We start from the raw sequence: 20604 nt of genomic DNA, 5'->3' as shown, positions 1-20604 counted from the left end.
GCAAAAAAATCTTCTCTGTCCTGTGATCAGAGTGTCTCTCTTTCCCAGGTCTCAAGATCCCTGACTGTCCACTCTGGGCTGGACTAGTTTATCAGGACCCTGACTGTCCACTCTGGGTATCTGGACCAGGGTGTCAGGTCCCTGACTGTCCACTCTGGGTATCTGGACCAAGGTGTCCGGACCCTGACTGTCCACTCTGGGTATCTGGACCAGGGTGTCCGGACCCTGACTGTCCACTCTGGGTATCTGGACCAGGGTGTCCGGACCCTGACAGTCCCCTCTGGGTATCTGGACCAGGGTGTCAGGACCCTGACTGTCCACTCTGGGTATCTGGACCAGGGTGTCCGGACCCTGACTGTCCACTCTGGGTATCTGGACCAGGGTGTCAGGACCCTGACTGTCCACTCTGGGTATCTGGACCAGGGTGTCAGGACCCTGACTGTCCACTCTGGGTATCTGGACCAGGGTGTCCGGACCCTGACTGTCCACTCTGGGTATCTGGACCAAGGTGTCCGGACCCTGACAGTCCCCTCTGGGTATCTGGACCAGGGTGTCCGGACCCTGACTGTCCACTCTGCTCCTTTAGGAGGCTTCTGACTTCACCCCTTACCTTCCCAGTGTGCCACGCTCCTGAGCTCAAACCACACCAGCCTGCTGCCTCCGGCCACCGTTGAGTGGACGAGCTGCGTCAGGACTGTATGGAGTCTTCCGGCTTTCCCGGAGCACCCTCCTGCCCCACTGGGCACGGGAGGCGGGAGAGAGGGTGCTCCTCCCTCCGAGGGGGGAGTGTGGGCTCCCCGAGGCTGCTCCGAGAGGGAAGAGGTTAATTCCTCCGTGTTCCCTCTGCACCGGGAGAGAAAGGAGGACGCAGGGATTTGAAAGGACGCGCCGTTATTGAGGCCGAGCGCGAGGAGGGGGTGGGGGAGATGGGGGGGTCTGGGGGAGTGACAGAGTGAGAAAACAGCAGCTCAGCGCTGGGAGCTGCTCAGTGGAGCGTGGAGCTGAAACACAGCGGACACACAGAGGAGACGGGGAAGCAGAGAAGCCCACTGATGTCGGTCTGCCGTAGCGGGTACGTCTGTCTCTGCCCGTGAGCCCGTGACATGCTGACTGCATGTGCACCTGTTTCTGCAGTGTCTGTGTGTCCAGAGGCATGTTTGTGTGGAAACCTGTGTGTGTGTGAGAGAGAGTCTGTGTGTGTACTACACGGCAGTAACAGGGCTTGTCGCTGTGTGTTTATCTGTTTGTGCACAATGCATTTAAATGTTTCTGTGTCTGGGCTGATTTCTGTAAGCAGGTGGTGATCATTAACATTCTCTCTCCCAGGCTGATCTCCCGCTCCTGATAAACCAGCTCCATCCATACATTTTCCAATCACGTTATCCAATTCTGAGTCGCAGGGGAGCCAGAGCCTATCCCAGCAAGCAACCGGCGCAAGGCAGGGTACACCCTGGATGGGACGCCTGTCCGTCCCAGGGCACACAGAGACACACACACACACACACACACACACACACACACACACACACACACACACACACACACACACACACACACACACACACACACACCAGGGCCACCCCCCCGATAAACCTTAGACACACACAGAAAGGTCTGTACCTTCTCTTCATTCTCAAAGGTCTTAGAGGAACTAGATCTCCTCGGTCTTGATGGACGGCGACGGAGCCTGAGATTTGAAGCCCAGCTCAAACAGCCGCATTCGGAGCACAGGAGCTCGTTAGCACAGTTTGAACACTAGCGGTCTCTGGAGGTGCGAACGAGCTGTAGTGTGTGCTTGACTGATGGTGTGACTGAGGCCAGGGATAGTCGGCTGCTTACGTCCGTAAATATGTAAAAATAAACACAGACACACTAAAGAAAAGTAAATATAGACGCCATGTTTTCACGGATTCATGTCATTCTGCTCTTTGGGTGTGTGAAGTCACCAGATGAGATGACAGCAGCCAGTTATCAGAAAGCACCCATTGGTTTGTGAGATCAGTTCTATGAATAACCCTTAATTACTCCAATTAACAGCCAGAGTGCCGCTTTACTGTTAATCATGAATTTCTTTGTCATGGTAGAGAGACTGCAAGGCACAGATAAGAACTCCTATCCTCACCAAGACTGCACAGAGACACAAGTATCACAGATGTTATAGTGCACAGCTCTGGAGCAAGTCAGAACAGACACCCACCAGCTAAAAGGTCTTCTGCAGCAACAGACACAGAGCTCCTCTACACTAACCCTGTACTGACACAGAGCTCTGCTACACTAATCCTGCACTGACACAGAGCTCTACTTCACTAATCCTGCACTGACACAGAGCTCTACTACAGTAATCCTGCACTGACACAGAGCTCTGCTACACTAATCCTGCACTGACATAGAGCTCTACTACACTAATCCTGCACTGACACAGAGCTCTGCTACACTAACCTTCCACTGACACAGAGCTCCTCTACACTAATGCTACACTGACACAGAACTCAACTACACTAACCCTGTACTGACACAGAGCCCCTCTACGCTAATCCTGCACTGACACAGAGCTCAACTATACTAGACCTGCACTGACACGGAGCTCCTCTACACTAATCCTGCACTGACACCGAGCTCCTCAACACAAACCCTGCAGTAACACAGAGCTCCATTACACTAATCCTGCACTGACACAGAGCTCTGCTACACTAACCTTCCACTGACACAGAGCTCCTCAACACAAACCTTCCACTGACAAAAAGCTCTGTTACACTAACCCTGCACTGAAACTACACTAACCCTGCGATGACACAAAGCTCAACTACTCTAACCCTGCACTGACACAGAGCTCCTCTACACTAACCCTGCACTGACACAGAGCTCAACTATACTAATCCTGCACTGATAAAGAGCTTCTCAACACTAGCCCTGTACTGACACTGGACTAAACTGCACAGACACAGGGCTACACTGCATTGACGCAGAGTAACTCTACACTAACAATGCTCTAATACAGAGCACTTCTACAATAACAATGCACAGACACAGGGCTACACTCTACTAACCCTTGCAGTAATAGATACAATTATCACAGATTATCACAGACCTCATATTCCCTCTTATTGCACTGACACAGAGCTCATTTATCCTAACACTAAACTGACACACTGCACTAATGTAGAGTTCAACTACACTAACCCTGCACTGGCACAGAGCTCTTCTGCACTAATTCTTTATAGCACAGCTTTCCTCTACACTAATACACTGTAGCACAGAGCTCCTCTACTGTAACAATCTGTAGCACAGAGCTCCTCTACAGTAATACTCTGTACCACAGAGCTCCTCTACAGTAAAATGTTGTAGCACAGAGTTCCTCTACAGTAACACTCTGTAGCACAGAGCTCCCCTACTGTAACAATCTGTAGCTCAGAGCTCCTCTACAGTAATACATTGTAGAACAGAGTTCTTCTTCAGTAACACTCTGTAGCACAGACCTTTTCTACAGTAACAATCTGTTGCACACAGCTCCCCTGTGGTAACACGTTATAGCACAGAGCTCCTGCACAGAGGAGAGTAAGACTCCATAGCACAGACCTTTTCTACAGTAACACTCTGTAGCACAGAGCTTCTCAGCAGTAACTTTTTACATCGAGCCAGCAAGTCTCTCAGTATGAGTGTCCCCAAATCCCACAAAATCTCTATCCAGGAGCACATGGCGATCAATGTGTGCCCTGGGCCCATTCGGCCCATCAAGCAGATCTCAGACTTCTTTCCCCGATTCCACGACTTCCCTGCTATGGTCCTGCCCAAGAGGGATCCCCCCATCCAGAGCTGTGACCCCCTGGAGCCTCCAGAAGAGCAGAAGGACAGAGATGAAGAGAGGGAAGTGGAGAGAGAACGGGACAAGGAATCGGACATCGAGGCAGAAGGGGACAGTTACGACTCGGATGATGCTAGTGAGCACATTTCTCTCTCATCTCTCCATCTCAAACCGGTTGATCCTTTGCTCAACTACTGATCTCTCTCTCTGGTTATTGATGTGTCTCCCAGCATACCTTGGAACCCTGGAGTTCAGCCTATTGTTTGATCAGGAGAACAACGCTCTCAACTGCAGTGTGCACAGAGCCAAGGTGCGCCATCACTATCATCACCATTAATCACCATCATCACTATCATCACCATCATCATTATCACCACTACACCAGTATGTATCTCAGTGTATCTCATTGTCTCCCAGAGAATTACAGTGTCTCAGAGTTTCCCAGTGTATCCCAGTACCTCCCAGAGTCTGTCAGAGTACCACAAAGCAAAAATTTCCATATGCTCAAACACAAACAAAGGAAACTTCAGGAAATGCATTTAATAACTGAGAACACAAAGGGTGGTGGGAGTGTGGAACAAGCTGCCCAGCAATGTTATTGAAGCCAGTACCATGGCATCTTTCAAGACACAGCTAGATGACATCATTGATCAATTAACAATCAACTTTCCTGTAATCTTATGTTCTGTAGTTGTAACTTCCATATTTTTGAAGCCAGTTCATTCTGACTAATTCCAGGACTGTTGCTGACTCTCCCTGCTCCAGTGACCCCAGTATCCTGACCCTGATCCCAGCGGAGCACTGAGATAATGGCTGACTGTCCAGTAGCTAAATGAGTCCCCACAGAGTGCTCAACATTCATCACTTCTGTCTCTACAGGGGCTGAAACCCATGGATTCTAATGGCCTGGCTGACCCATACGTCAAACTGCACCTGCTGCCTGGGGCAAGTAAGGTACATCAGTGGTACCAGATTGAAGATTATATCACACAGTGAGAACAGTACAGAGACACTCGCTGACACTAGAGTACAGACACACACACACAGCCACTGGAGTACAGACACACACACTGACACTGGAGTATAGACACACACTGGCACTGGAGTATAGACACACACTGGCACTGGAGTACAGAGACACTCGCTGACACTGGCGTACAGACACACACACAGACATTGGAGTACAGACACACACACAGACACACACACAGACATCGGAGTACAGGGACACACACTTACACTGGAGTACAGACGCACACTGACAGTGGAGTAGAGAAACACACACAGACACTGGAGTACAGACACACACACACAGATACTGGAGTACAGACACACACAGACAGTGGAGTATAGACACACACACAGACACTGGAGTACAGACACACACAGAGACATCGGAGTACAGAGACACACGCTGACACTGGAGTAGAGAAACACACACAGACACTGGCGTACAGACACACACTGACAGAAATCCACACAGAAACACAGTGACTGGGACACAGAGACAGAACTGGCGCTGAGGAAGCAGCCCAGCTGTGCTGAGCCAATGGTGTGTGAGGGGCTGTTCCCATTGTCCCTCCCTCCTTTCCGTGCCCTGCGTAACAATCTCTCTAGTTTCCATGACAACCTCCCACTGCTGTCACAGCTCCCTCCCTCCACCCCCCCCCAACCCCCAACCCCTAAGGGACGAGTGCAGATTGTCAAGGTCACGGCAGGTCACTGGGAGAGGGACACAGACACATGAGCCCCAGCTCAAATCAAACAGAAGCCCAGCGGAAAACACAGGGAGCTGGGAATACCTGGGCCTGTCAGTCCGCAGGGAGAGAACAGGAGCTTGATACCTGCTGGCTCCACCCCAGACCAGCAGGGCCCGAGCAGGACAGGGGTCCAGCCCTCCTCAGAACCCTACTGAGAGCAGCTCACAGTCCGAGCAGCAGGGGGCGCTGCAGAGCCCTGACCGGTCGTCTGCACAGCCACTGCTGAGGCAGACACGGGCAGGTACAGAGACTGAGATCGCTGGGGGCAAATCTGGGCACCGTGGCACTACTGGGCTGTGTGAAGTCTCACCTACAAGAGGAAGAGAGGGAGACAGACAGCCTCCTCTAACAGTGTGAAAACCACACAGATGTCTTCCCAAAAATAGAGAGGAAATGAAATATTTAAACCACAGGAGAGAGGGAACAGAACTTCATTGCGACTTCACTGCGACATGCTGGTGCTGACAAAAATACCCCAGGACAGACACTGAGAGACAGAGGACGAAAAAGAGGTTACTACAGGCACACTGACTGGACACTACAGTACATTAACACTGCGCTGAGAGAGAGGGGTTAATACAGTACAGACACACTGACTGGACACTACAGTACATTAACACTGCACTGAGAGAGAGGGGTTAATACAGACACACTGAGTGGATACAGGATACAGAGGGGGAGATTGAATGCTAGGTTGATGGGAGGGGTGAGTGTTAGTCATTACTGCAGATGTTATTTGTTCAGATAAAGCTCCTGTGTGCAGCAGAGCTGGTGATGCAGTCAGACAGCTCACTGCTCCTGCATGACTCAGTGTCCCTCTCCGGCTGTAACTCATCAGCGTGCCTGGAAGCCGAAAGAATGTGCATGCTGACTGAAATATCCATATGTCTTTATTCATTCACACAACACCTCTTCCCTCCAGAGACTTCGAGAATATCTTCAGAAACGTCTTTAGGTTCTGCTCAGCGCTCTGATGTTTTCTGCCCCCCGTCTACGTTCTCTGGCACAGATCTCAGACCTCTCCTTGTCCACCTCCTCCCTCCATCCAGCCTCATGGACGGCCTGCGGGGGGGAATTTCTTTCTGGAGAACCAGGAGGGCCCGTCCCCTCTTCTCCGGCGAATTCCCGTCGTCTCCAGCAGCCCCCCGGCTTGCGTCAGGGTCCTCGGTAGGGGTTTCGGAGCTCTTTCGCACTGCTCAGGTCGTGCCCGGCCGACATCGCTGCCTCTCCTGGGGCAGCAATTGCAAACCAGAGTCCGTTTCGCTGATCCAGATCAACTTACATCTCTAGGCTGCAATGACTTTCTATTTCAAATCAATTTGAACTCTTCCAGCACCTGCTCTGGGCTTCTTCCATGCCTCGTCTCTGTCTCTCAATTTCATTTTCAAAGGCAGAGCAGTTCCGAATCACTGCCGGTTCTGATCTCATCTGCCTCCTAACATCATTTCCAACTCTTCCGTCAGATCACCCAGACAACGTCATTTTTAGCAGGAACTAAAGTTCCCATTGGTCTGCTTGGAAGTGAGTTCCATCATTCCTTCTCTCTCCTAACACTTCTGCCCCGTAGTGATGGGGTCACAATTCTGTCATAAAGGTGCCGTCCTTCGGATGAGTTGTAAAACCGAGGTCCTGACTCTCTGTGGTTATTAAAATTCCCAGGGCATTTCTGGAAAACAGTAGAGGTATTAACCTTGGCGTCCTGGCCATATTTCCCTCTGGCCTTTACCAGTCAGGGCCTCCTAATAATACCCCTCTCTGAACTGGCTTCATCACTCTGCTCTCCTCCCCACTGAGAGCTGGTGTGTGATGAGAGTACTGGTGCACTATGGCTGCTGTCACATCATCCAGGTGGGGCTGCACTCTGGTGGTGGTGGAGGGGATCCCCATCACCTGTAAAGCGCTTTGAGTGGAGTGTTACACTTATATAAGTGTAAGGAACTATTATTTTCCCACTGGGCTGTTTTTCTTGTTAGAATCCACCTGCGCTTATTTCTTCCACCTGCCTGTAAAATCAGAAACAATTCCCAGGCCCCTCATTTCAGGTGAGCACAGTCTTTCCAGTCACCTGTCCTGAGTACAAGCCCAGCAACGTGTTCGCTGGTCTTCACAGGTGCACCGCTCGTACCCCAGAACCAATCTCAGCCCCCCGAAATAAGGCCCAGCGAACGATGCTCTCGGTGCCTGCGGGGTCCTCTCAGCTGCTGGGTCTGCTCCAGGGTCCCTCGCGTTTCTTCTGATGAGTCCCAGGCTCCTCACCTGGCGGGTTAAAACCAAATCTCTCCAAACCTCGATAATCAGTCAACCTCCACAGACACTTCCTGGTGAAACAGAAACTGAAATTCAGGAGGAACGACAACCAGGTCACTTTCATTGCAGTTTTCATAATCATTCCTGCCGACGATGACCTAGAGGAATCAAGGGTTCAGAGTTATTCATATCTATCAGGGGCACAGAGATAATGGTCCGGTAAAGACCAGCACATTCAGACGTCTAATATCACACAGTCTGATCTGATGGAGTGAGGGATGTCTTTGTGCAGGAGAAGTGGTGATAATGGGGGATTTGAATTTCCCTCACACTGACTGGGAAGAACTGATAGGAATGACTGCAACTGAAGGTGATATCATTGACATGGCTAAAGACTCTTACTCTCTCCATCTGTTAGAGCGACTCCGGGAGGGAAAGTCCACTTGATCTGGACTTGTCAAACACTCAAGACAGAGGTGGTAGAGACATCAGGGAGCTGTGATCACAGCAGCCTCCAGGCAGCTGAAGGACAAATGTGCTGTTGGATAACATTGGTGAATTATTAAAAGGCCACTGACTCACTTATTCCATAAACCACTGAAGACACAGGTACAATCCAGAAACTGGAAAATGGTCAGACAGTGATCATGAATAAGAGGGGTGAGTAAACTGACCCATTTAGTTATAGACCAATATGTCAACTTCCATTAAAATCTATAACATGACTGTATTACAGTACAGTCAGTGTGTCTGTACTGTATTAAGCCCTTTCTCTCAGTGCAGTGTTAATGTACTGGAGTGTCCAGTCAGTGTGTCTGTACTGTATTAACCCCTCTCTCAGTGCAGTGTCAATGTGTTGGCGTGTCCAGTCAGTGTGTCTGTACTGTATTAACCCCTCTCTCTCAGTACAATATGGATCAGACAGTGCATTTTCTTTCTCTCTCAGGCAAACAAATTACGTACGAAGACTCTGCGTAACACTCTGAACCCAGTGTGGAATGAGACTCTGACCTATTACGGCATCACGGAGGCTGACATGGCACAGAAGACACTGCGGTAACATTGACCTGAAATGTTGGCTTCTTTCGCTAGGCCGAGATTAAACCCCCTGGCTGACATGATGCTCGGACCTCCTAAAGAGTGAGGAGTTAGGATGACACAGAGGCTCTTGGAGCATTTCAGACCTATTCAGAAAGAGACATCAAGGAATTATCAGTTAGAATAGCAGAGGTGAAGGAGAGCACTGACGAGTCAGTAAGGAGAGAGGAGAGCAGTAGTGAAGGACACTGATGAGTCAGTAAGGAGAGAGGAGAGCAGTAGTGAAGGACTCTGATGAGTCAGTAAGGAGAGAGGAGAGCAGTAGTGAAGGACACTGATGAGAGAGGAGAGCAGTAGTGATGGACACTGATGAGTCAGTAAGAGAGAGGAGAGCAGTAGTGAAGGACACTGATGAGAGAGGAGAGCAGTAGTGATGGACACTGATGAGAGAGGAGAGCAGTAGTGAAGGACTCTGATGAGTCAGTAAGAGAGAGGAGAGCAGTAGTGAAGGACACTGATGAGAGAGGAGAGCAGTAGTGATGGACACTGATGAGAGAGGAGAGCAGTAGTGAAGGACTCTGATGAGTCAGTAAGAGAGAGGAGAGCAGTAGTGATGGACGCTGATGAGAGAGGAGAGCAGTAGTGAAGGACACTGATGAGAGAGGAGAGCAGTAGTGATGGACACTGATGAGAGACGAGAGCAGTAGTGATGGACACTGATGAGTCAGTAAGAGAGACGAGAGCAGTAGTGAAGGACACTGATGAGTCAGTAAGAGAGAGTAGAGCAGTAGTGATGGACGCTGATGAGAGAGGAGAGCAGTAGTGAAGGACACTGATGAGAGAGGAGAGCAGTAGTGATGGACACTGATGAGAGACGAGAGCAGTAGTGATGGACACTGATGAGTCAGTAAGAGAGACGAGAGCAGTAGTGAAGGACTCTGATGAGTCAGTAAGAGAGAGGAGAGCAGTAGTGATGGACACTGATGAGTCAGTAAGAGAGACAAGAGCAGTAGTGAAGGACTCTGATGAGAGAGGAGAGCAGTAGTGATGGGCTCTGATGAGTCAGTAAGGAGAGAGGAGAGCAGTAGTGATGGACACTGATGAGTCAGTAAGAGAAACAAGAGCAGTAGTGATGGACACTGATGAGAGACGAGAGCAGTAGTGATGGACACTGATGAGTCAGTAAGAGAGACGAGAGCAGTAGTGATGGACACTGATGAGTCAGTAAGGAGAGAGGAGAGCAGTAGTGAAGGACACTGATGAGAGAGGAGAGCAGTAGTGAAGGACACTGATGAGAGAGGAGAGCAGTAGTGAAGGACACTGATGAGTCAGTAAGAGAGAGGAGAGCAGTAGTGATGGGCTCTGATAAGTCAGTAAGAGAGAGGAGAGCAGTAGTGAAGGACACTGATGAGAGAGGAGAGCAGTAGTGATGGACACTGATGAGTCAGTAAGAGAGAGGAGAGCAGTAGTGAAGGACACTGATGAGAGAGGAGAGCAGTAGTGATGGACACTAATGAGTCAGTAAGGAGAGAGTAAAGCATAGTTTGGAGCTGACATTTTTACAAATCTTGATGTGGATTTTGTTGTGAATTTCAGACCCTCATTCTTCATCCTTTGTGCTTCTGTGGCTCTCTCCCCTTTGTCTCTCTCAGGCTGTGTGTCTGTGATATGGACAGGCTGGGGCGCAATGAGTTCATTGGGGAGACTCGGGTTCCCCTGAAGAAGCTGACAGCTGGACAGACGAAGAACTATAACATCTGTCTGGAGAGGCAGCAGCTGGTAGTAACACAGTGTTTATGTACAGTTACACCGCTGCTATTTAATACTGGCACTGCAAATAGACACTTAATGCTAGCAATTAGGGCACCTGTAGAGAATCCAGACTTTGTTAATACAACTAGAGTTAATAAAGACACAGCTAATACAATAAATGGTGCTGTTCTGTCCCTCAATGCCTACTAGTGCAACTGTACAGTCTCTCACTGCCCCCTAGAGGAGCAGTACTATCAATTCATTTCAACAAGCTTTATTGGCATTACCAACGAATTACAACTTGGCCAAAGTAAGTAGAATCAACACAACATCTACAGACATTTACATACATTATGCAAATTGTATTTGGCTCACTGTTCCTCAGGCTGTGACAGGAGATCACATACTGGGCTGCCATTTTAGCTGAGGTCCCTCCCCCTTCTCACAGTGAAGCAGAAAGTGCAGAAAGTGTTTGTTTCTCCCCGCTGGCAGTGGGAGAACAGCCAGTCCTATCACCCAGTTTCTACGGCCAAATTGTGGTCAGCGAGCTTGTACTTTGTCAGGGTCTGTTTCTCTTTCCTGTTTCTTAACAGCAATATTTGCTGGTCAATTATTAAGCTTGTGTGTATTGTCTGTTTAGGGTTCTGTAGCATTCCAGTTTATGTTTGTGTGTGTGTGTGTGTCCCAGTGTGTGAGAGATATTGCTGTTTGATCTGTGCTGTGATGTGGTTGAGTCTGAGTTGTGGTGCTCTAGCAGTGCTGTCCTGAGGCTGGCTGGTGTCTTCTGATTTGCACATGTTTGGAGATTTTCTCTGCACATGGAGGATGTTTTTTACAGAACTCCATGTTCAGGGTTTCTATGGGGTGTTTAGCACATTTTATGTGAACCTGTTCTCTGAGGGGACCCCACACTTCATTGCTATATAGGACAATGTGTTGAATTATTTGAAGCCAGCTTCTTGTGGGAGGGTTGATGTTGAAAAGCCTGCTTTTTATGGCCTTTTCTACAGACAGGCCTTCATTGTCAGGTCACAACTTCCAGATGAACTGATTATCAGACCCAGGTATGTGTAGCTGGTTGTGTGTTTCAATGTGTTGTTGAGTGTGAAGTGGTACCTGTTTCCCTGAGGTCTGGCTTTCTTCTGAAAAACTATGACTCTGGGCTTGTCCAGGTTGACTGTCAGTGCTCAGGTCTCCCAGTACTGTTCCAGCAGTGCAGCCCCTGTTCTGTGACAACACGTGACAACAGGACCAGGTCATCCATGTAGAGCAGTTAACGTGATCTGCGAGTCATGTAGTTCAAGGCCAGATGCAGCAGACTGTTCCAACATCCGTGCTTGATAAATGTATTCTCTCTCTCACTGCCCCCTCGTGCAGCTGTTTCGTCTCTCACTGTCCCCTAGTGCAGCAGACCTGTTCGCGACAGTGATAAGCAGAATCAAATCGTCACACCCCGACACCTGCACACACAGGCTGATCTTGCTTTTGCTGTATTTGTAGACGAAGCTCACCACGAACACAGAGAGAGGAATGGCTCTATATGAGGAAGAGGTCAGTGCGCTTTTTCTTCATCAACGTGGCTGTGTTTTGGGGTATTTCTGTTCCTGTTCTCGGAGGGGCTGTAACATCATTGAATCTTGTGAGTTTTAGGGGCTCCCATGAAGATTCACTTTTCTCTGTCTCACTCCTCGGTACAATTGATCAGCGTGTGAGGGAGGTAGAGGTGGGTAGACGAGGTAGACGAGAGAGCAACCAGTATGAAATGAGGCACACCTAGGATAATTAGATAACAGGCATCCAGAGGGAAGAAGCGGATAGGATAGTCTGTGATTGGAAATGAACACTCTTCTGGATTAATGGGAAGCAGACGAGAATAGCTGGAGAAGGGAGTGGGAGGCTGGATAACACTCCTGGTTACACCATCAACGGACAGGCGTGTGGTCTGAGAGAGAGAGCGAGACGAGGGAGGAGTGCATACAAACAGGTGTCACAGGCCAAACAGGATCAGCGCAGAGGGAAAGACGAGCGAGGAGTTAAACAGGTTAATGAAGAGTGAAGGCATTGAAGAACGGTGGCGGGGTGACGAGTGACGATAATGGAAGATCCGAGGGAATGAAACCCCGAGTGGAGAGCAATGAAACAAGGCTGTGCAGACCTCACTGAGAGGGGCCGGCAAGAACAGCTAGGAGCCGTGGGCGTTGGGGAGGAACGTGTCAGTGTGGTTACACAGGAAGACAAGAGAAGACCCCGGTCGGCTCTGGGGCGGGTTCGCTGTGACACTTCAAGAGCAACTGAAGAATTGGAGTTAGAAAGTCAAACACGAGAGCAGGCTTTTCAATCTTTGAGTACTTTTCTTCACACTGGATATACAACGGTTCTTCTCTCTTTCCCTTCTGGCTGCTTGTTGTATCTGTTTTACCAGGACCTGCCCACAGAGCGATATCCTAACTCTCACTTCTCTCTCTCCCAGGCTGTGGCCAGTGTAGATCGGGGACGCGTCTTGGTTTCACTGTGTTACTCTGTCCAGCGGGGGGCGCTGTTGGTCGGCATTGTCCGCTGTGCACACCTGGCGGCGATGGACTCCAACGGATACTCTGATCCCTTCGTCAAGATGTCAGTCTGGCCTTATGTGTTTCCTGATGTTCCCCTTTCTGTGCGCTAGTCTCTTCTGTCTCTCATGCCTGCTGTCCATCTCTCTGCCTGCAGTGTTCTGCGTCCTGACACAGGCAAGAAGTCCAAGTACAAGACATCTGTCAAGAAAAAGACTCTAAACCCTGAATTCAATGAGGTGAGTCTGTTGATATATCACCTCTGTTAGTGTGTCTTGAAGCTGGCATTAAAATATGCATTATTACCGTGCTACCTCTCTCAGTGCAGTGTTAATGTACTGGTGTGTCCAGTCAGTGTGTCTGTATTAACCCCTCTCTCTCAGTGCAGTGTTAATGCACCGTAGTGTCCAGTCAGTGTCTGTATGGTATTAACCCCTCTCTCTCAGTGCAGTGTTAATGTACTGGAGTGTCCAGTCAGTGTGTCTGTACTGTATTAACCCCTCTCTCTCAGTGCAGTGTTAATGTACTGTAGTGTCCAGTCAGTGTGTCTGTACTGTATTAACCCCTCTCTCTCAGTGCAGTGTTAATGTACTGTAGTGTCTAGTCAGTGTGTCTGGACTGTATTAACCCCTCTCTCTCAGTGCAGTGTTAATGTACTGTAGTGTCCAGTCAGTGTGTCTGTACTGTATTAACCCCTCTCTCTCAGTGCAGTGTTAATGTACTGTAGTGTCTAGTCAGTGTGTCTTTACTGTATTAACCCCTCTCTCTCAGTGCAGTGTTAATATATTGACTTGTCTGTCTCTCAGGAGTTTGTCTATGAGATCCCTCATGAGGAGCTGGCAAAAAAGACTCTCGAGATCTCAGTGTGGGATTATGACCTGGGGATGAGCAACGACTTTATCGGTGAGCCTGTAGGGACTGGAGGATTGTGAGGTCATCACTGGGCCCCACAGACTCCAGGCCCTGCTTGACATTATCACTGAGCACCAGATAGAACTTCACGCAGTCACAGGGCTCTACTTCATTTGCACTAAGCTCATCAGCATATTCATCAATCACCAATAACCAGCACATTCTGAAGAATACGAGCATGTAGCTGTGACTTTAAACTGCTTCCCAAATGTTTTTTTCATAGTGTGGAAATTCTGCACGAGTTTCTCATACCAGATAAGAAGTGTGAAATTTCATATATTCAGACAGATGTCTAGATTAGTATTGAGCGATGTGCACGGTATGAGCTCCTCAGTGTTTTAGCAGGGAGGAATGTGATGATGTCTAAGATAGGGTGGCAGGCAGGCATGTCCTCAAGAGCACAGGCATTACAGTCACTCAGAGCAGAGATTACTGAATGTTACAGATGAGAAGGTACAGTCAATCCATGCATGCTGTAAAGAGAAACAGGTCATGCATTTGGCTCAAAATCACTAGAAATATAATTTGCACAAAAAAAGCAGTCTACACTACATCCCCCCTACCAAATCCAATTGTTACATTGAGGGAATTCTCCACATTCTTCCCACAGAGATCTGTCATTTCCAGAGACTGGGAAACGCCCTGCTCTGCAGGTGACCTCAACACACAATCAGGCACGCTGGCCAACTTCACCTGCACACAGAGAAACACCCATATTTGGACTATCCAATCCCCTCTGTACCACACACTGGTCACCTCACACAGGTGCAGCCATGACACCGCGGTCAGCAACACCGGGCGCGAGCTGCTCAGGCTCTGTCAAGGGCTGGGCCTCTACGTAATCAACGGCAGGACCAGAGGGGACTCTCTAGGCAGGTTCACCTACAGCTCGGCTCTGGGCAGCAGTGTGGTGGACTACGCCATCACTGACCTGGACCCCTCCTGTATCAGTGCCTTCACTGTCAGGCCACAAACTCATTTGTCACTGACCACTGTACATCAGAACACACCAGCGCAGAGACACAGTGACAGACCAGCCATGTATGACCTTAACCAGGCATGAACACATCATCAGCAGTGCCTTACCATCCATCCAGGAAATATACAACACCAGGAGTCTGAAAAAAGCCACCACAATTATGTCTGACCCCACTCACCCCAGTCATAACTTGTTTGTTCCCCTACCATCTGGCAGAAGGTTCCGGTCACTTCGTTGCACACAACTAGACTCCAAAATAGCTACTTCCCCAGAGCTGTCAAGTTGGTGACGCCCCCACTCCATCCCACCATATAATGATCTCTCCTAACGCCTTCCTGTACCCACAACCACTGTACTCCTACACCACTACACACACATGTAAGCCAAACTTGTACTGTCCCCTCGATAGCCCAGTAAAACTGTACTGGTCTTAATAATATTTAATATTTATTAATTAACCATACTATTTTTAACCATACAATTTTTGCACTGTTCCAATAATTACCTTGCACTAGTTTTTGTCCTGTTATATTTTCTCTGTTTGCGGAAGTTTGCACAGTTTTGATTACTTGATTACTTGTTATTTATGTTATGTTATTCCATGTTACTGTTATTGCTATTGTGTTACTGTCTATTGTCTTATCTTCTGTCCTATTTATATACTGCACCTGAGTGACTAATGAGAAACACTTTTCATTATACTATGCACCTGTGTAAGTTTAATGACAATAAAGTTGAATTGAAGATAGGCTACAAACAGGCTGGACAAATACCACTAATGATGAGAAAATTCAGATATTACTGAGCAGTAGAGTAATCTAAAAAATCATTACCCGTAGAACAGGACATGCAAAATGAAACGATCTGGAACAACACACTTCAAAACTCTTGACTACAGGCAACCCAGTGCAGAAGCTTTAGACCAAAATCTGTAAAACAGTAATAATCATAGATAAACAGACCATCACAACCCTCTTAGACGTCCTGATCACAAAGCAAGAGCCACTAGACAAACTCTAAGCCCTCAGACCACGAAAGGTTTGTGGCCAAGACAGAGTCAACAGCGAGATGCTGAGTCCCAGTAGCTCGGAGATGCAGCCAGCTCTGCCCTGCTCAAACTATTCTGCCTTATCATGAATGCCTCAATACCGGCCTTCCTTACTGAGCACAGCGTCCTGAGTGAAAAAGACAGAACATCTCCTACAACACTGCCCCACACACAGCTGATCCTGAATCTCAGTGTAGTGTTAATAGTCCACAGTGTAGTGTTAATAAACTGCAGTGCTGTACTCAGTGCAGTGTTAACAGACTGCAGAGACCCCAGAAGCCTGTATCAGTCACTCCCTTCTTTCTGTCTCTATGCCCACAGGTGGTATCCAGCTGGGAATCGATGCAAAAGGAGAGAGACTGAGGCACTGGTTTGAGTGTCTGAAGCACAAAGATAAGAAAGTAGAGTGCTGGCACACACTGACCAATGACAACCCAGACGTGAGCGACTGATGGCACAGCTCCCTGCTCAACAATGAGATCAGATTCAAGCTGTGTCAGTGTGCCTCCTGTTCTTGTGTGTTTATTGCTGAGGGATTCTCTGTTATCTCTTGCCTCTCCCTGTGTCTTCTGTCCTGTTTTCTGTTTATTGCAGAGGGATTCTCTGACATCTCTCTCCAACTGTGTCTTCTGTCCTGTTTTCTGTTCATTACAGAGAGATTCTCTGTCGTCTCCTCTCTCTTGCTGTATATCTTATGTTGTTTATTGCTAAGGGATTATCTTCTCTCTCACTGTGTCTTCTGCCCTGTTGTGTGTGTTTATTATTCAAAGAATTTCTGTTGTCTCCTCTCTCACCATATCTCCTGTTCTGTTGTGTGTTTGTTATTGAAAGAATTTATCTTGTCTCCTCTCTCACCATATCTCCTGTTCTGTTGTGTGTTTGTTATTGAAAGAATTTCTCTTGTCTTCTCTCTCATTGTGTCTTCTGCCCTGTTGTGTGTGTTCGTTATTGAAAGAATTTCTCTTGTCTTCTCTCTCACTGTGTCTTCTGCCCTGTTGTGTGTGTTTGTTATTGAAAGAATTTCTCTTGTCTTCTCTCTCATTGTGTCTTCTGCCCTGTTGTGTGTGTTTGTTATTGAAAGAATTTCTCTTGTCTTCTCTCTCACTGTGTCTTCTGCCCTGTTGTGTGTGTTTGTTATTGAAAGAATTTCTCTTGTCTTCTCTCTCACTGTGTCTTCTGCCCTGTTGTGTGTGTTTATTATTCAAAGAATTTCTGTTGTCTCCTCTCTTACCATATCTCTGTTCTGTTGTGCTCTTGTGAACAATACTGTGTTGCCAGACTAGCATTCCCTTGAGCAGACAGAAATTATGAACTGTTCTACCAGCAGGGTAGAAACTCTAACTGTAGTCGCCAAAGCATGAAACTTTCTTGAAGACCAGGGACAGCTTAATGATCTTTCCCTGTTGTGATCCTTGTGTCTGACCTGGACCTCAGATGACGTGGACTTGGCTCTGCATTGGACAGATTGTTACAATTAATGGCTAAGGCCTTGGGGACAGAAGTCCTGAAACACGTGTTCTAACTATGCAAGGCTCTAAAGAGACAATATTTTGACTATTGTGATCAATCCTGGATGCCACACCACAATGAAGGACTGGGCTGTCTAGGAGAAACTTCACAGGACGAGAGCTGGAAAGGAGATGGCGCAGAACTGTGTCTCTGAGACTGTGTGGACAGGATGTCAGGGCCACAGGAGGAGGTGGCCCAGATGAGGTGCTGCACCAACTCTCCTGGGACCTCTGAAGGACAGGCTGGGTGAGCTCCGGGCTCTGTGCCATGGGGGCGAGGGTGGCCCACAGTGCTCTTCACACATACAGACCATTTCTGCCACAGGCCCCTGGAGCCCAGAGATTGTGGGAAGAGTAGGGCTGGAGCCCAGGGCTCAGTGACTGAACAAGCCTCACCATTAAGAGCAATAACAGAAAGCACAAAGCCAGAAACAATGTCTGCTGTTGCTTGCAATATAATAATAGGATATGCATGACTTACAGTAACTTCCCTTTATGGACTTCTTCTTAAGGTAGCCATAGAAAGAGAGAGATATGGACTTGAGGCACAAGTAGTACTGACTTACTGACTCAGAGAAGTTGAGTGCTTGGTGCTTGCTGTGGTTTGCATCTGCTGCCACCTACAGGGCAATTATGGTAATAGTGGTTTTCAGGCTTGACAATTACCAAGTAGTATACTATAGGTACAGTGATCAATTCAATTAAGTGAAAGTTCAATTAAGTGCTCTGTCAAGCAAACGATTTACAATCTGCACTGTTGAGCTACACTGCAAATTGACATCATGTCTGACCATTGACCTCTACCACAAAGAGATACCATGCCAGATCATCAGCCTCCACTGACAACACACCCACCCATTGACTTCCACCATAAATCTACACCTGTCCAGACCACTGATCTTCACCATAAATCCACACCTGTCCAGACCATCAACGACCACCATGAATCCACCACTATGAATCCACACCTGTCCAGACCATTGACCACCACCATGAATCTACACCTCTCCAGACTGTTGACCTCCACATTGAATCCATACCTGTCCAGACTGTTGACCTCAGCCATGAATCTACACCAGTACCCTATGGAGGGAGTGGAGAGTGAACCAACATTCTCCACTATGACCCAACATTGGACACCTGTCCAGTGAATTGGACGACTTTCAGCATGAATCCATACCTGTTCAGGCTGTCAACACCATAAGTTGACTCTGCACTAGACTATCAACCACCTTTGCAAATAGGCTCTGAATATGAGAGAAGCGTTAAGAGCACTTTACTTCCTGGAACTGCTCAGGCTAAACTGCTGGAATTGAAAATAACAAAAAGTAAGAAAAGTTTTATGTTCATAAAGCTTCCTCTTGTGGTATTGTGTTGTAGACAGTGCAATGTTACTTTTTATGTGAAGTTAATGCAGTTCTGTAAAAACATGGTGATGTAATGTAATCATATTGTCTCAGAAGTAAAGGGGGAAGATACTTATCGTTGTTGACTGACTCCTGTGTCTGATATTCCTTCATTCCACAGTCAATACCTACTAGAAGACTCTTCTGCCTGTGTATAACATTATCAGTGATCAGAGCGTACAGAGTGATCAATGATGTGGTGGACACCGTAATCATTGATGGGGTGTACACAGTAATCATTGATGAGATGGACACAGTGATCACTGATGGGGTGTACACAGTAATCAGTGATAAGGTGGACACAGTGATCAGTGATTGGGTGGACACAGTGATCAGTGATGAAGTGTACATAGTGATCAGGGATTGGGTATACAGGGGGATCATTGTTCCTTTAGTGAAGCAGATGAATAGGTGCAAGGTCACATGCAGCCCCCAGGTGGATTAGGGATCTCCTCATTGAGACATCTCCTCGATTGGCGTACCCCATGGCCTGAAAGTGACTGGGACCCCATGACCCACATGTGGACAGCAGGTAAGGACAGCTGGGGACAGCAACAGGTCATGATCGGGAGCATTAAGAAGTTCAAACTACTGCAGCTCTGCAAGTTCTTACACGAATGCAGTACATGAGAGAGAGGTGTGACCATTTTTACTGATTCCCCTAAGATGATACATTTGACACTTCACATAAAAACACATTACATTAAAATAACTGCCAGCTGTCAGTCACTTCCTCATTGGGTTCCAAGTAAAACCCACCCTTACTTACTGTAAGTGTTTCTATCTTGGTTTATTTCCATCAACGTTTTTAGGCAAAGGATTTGTACCACCTGTCTGCCAGTAATGAGGAAGGTCAGGACCAGATTCCTGTGTCAAAGGTCAGAGGTCATGCCCTGTTTCCAGCTGCACTGCTGATCTCCTTAGGTGTTTCCCCAGTCTGGGGCATTGTGGTTTCTGGCAGTTTATTTTCACACATTCAGAAACGTTCTGTTTTTCATGACAATGGTTTAAGGAAGTACAGAGCATTAGCTAAAAATAGGAATTCTCCCCGGAGAAAATCAGCTTGCACCCAGCAATTATCAACGTCCTGTTGTCCATGTGTGATGGACTGGTGTTCTGTGTGTGTGCTTGTCACGTGACCAGACTCGTTGTTTCACAATCCTGCCTGCAGTCAGTGCCAGACTGTTGCAATACTCTTACTTCCTGTGGTGTGAAACTCCACCCCTCAGTCATGGTGCAGAAGATCAGAGGACAAGAAAAGGACTAGAGCCCCATATACAGGCCTACAGCTCCAGACAGAGGACCAGACAACCAGGAATAGGACTAAAGACTCACCCATGAACAGGACCTCATCTCTCTGAACTTTATTGCAGGTCATCCTTATTTCTCTGGTCTTTATTGCAGTATACATTAATCTCTCAGGTCTTTATTACACTATACCATGATTTCTCTGATCTTATCGCTTTATATCATGATCTCTCTGGTCTTATTGCAGTATACCATGATCTCTCTGGTCTTATCGCAGTACACCATGATCTCATTGGACTTTACTGCAGTATTCCGTGATCTCTCTGGACTTTTCTAACAAACACCCCAACAGTGA

General features: G+C 47.8%; 1 protein-coding gene across 1 annotated transcript; it reads left to right on the top strand.

The window, feature by feature from the left end:
• Positions 1 to 96: 96 nt before the first annotated feature.
• Positions 97 to 19082, top strand: doc2g (double C2-like domains, gamma). Its single transcript, XM_088642646.1, has 11 exons — positions 97 to 1072; positions 1327 to 3938; positions 4033 to 4112; positions 4682 to 4756; positions 8756 to 8865; positions 10500 to 10626; positions 12100 to 12150; positions 13070 to 13212; positions 13306 to 13387; positions 13955 to 14051; positions 16409 to 19082. The coding sequence occupies exons 2-11, from the start codon at positions 3653 to 3655 to the stop codon at positions 16537 to 16539; spliced, it is 1182 nt and encodes a 393-aa protein (XP_088498772.1). The 5' UTR covers positions 97 to 1072; positions 1327 to 3652; the 3' UTR covers positions 16540 to 19082.
• Positions 19083 to 20604: the final 1522 nt, after the last annotated feature.

The sequence above is a fragment of the Lepisosteus platostomus genome, chromosome 8, assembly GCF_059453375.1.
Source record: "Lepisosteus platostomus isolate fLepPlt1 chromosome 8, fLepPlt1.hap1, whole genome shotgun sequence".
Taxonomy (NCBI): domain Eukaryota; kingdom Metazoa; phylum Chordata; class Actinopteri; order Semionotiformes; family Lepisosteidae; genus Lepisosteus; species Lepisosteus platostomus.
The sequence above is the reverse complement of the archived record's forward strand: the minus strand, read 5'-3'. Positions and strand labels throughout refer to the sequence as shown.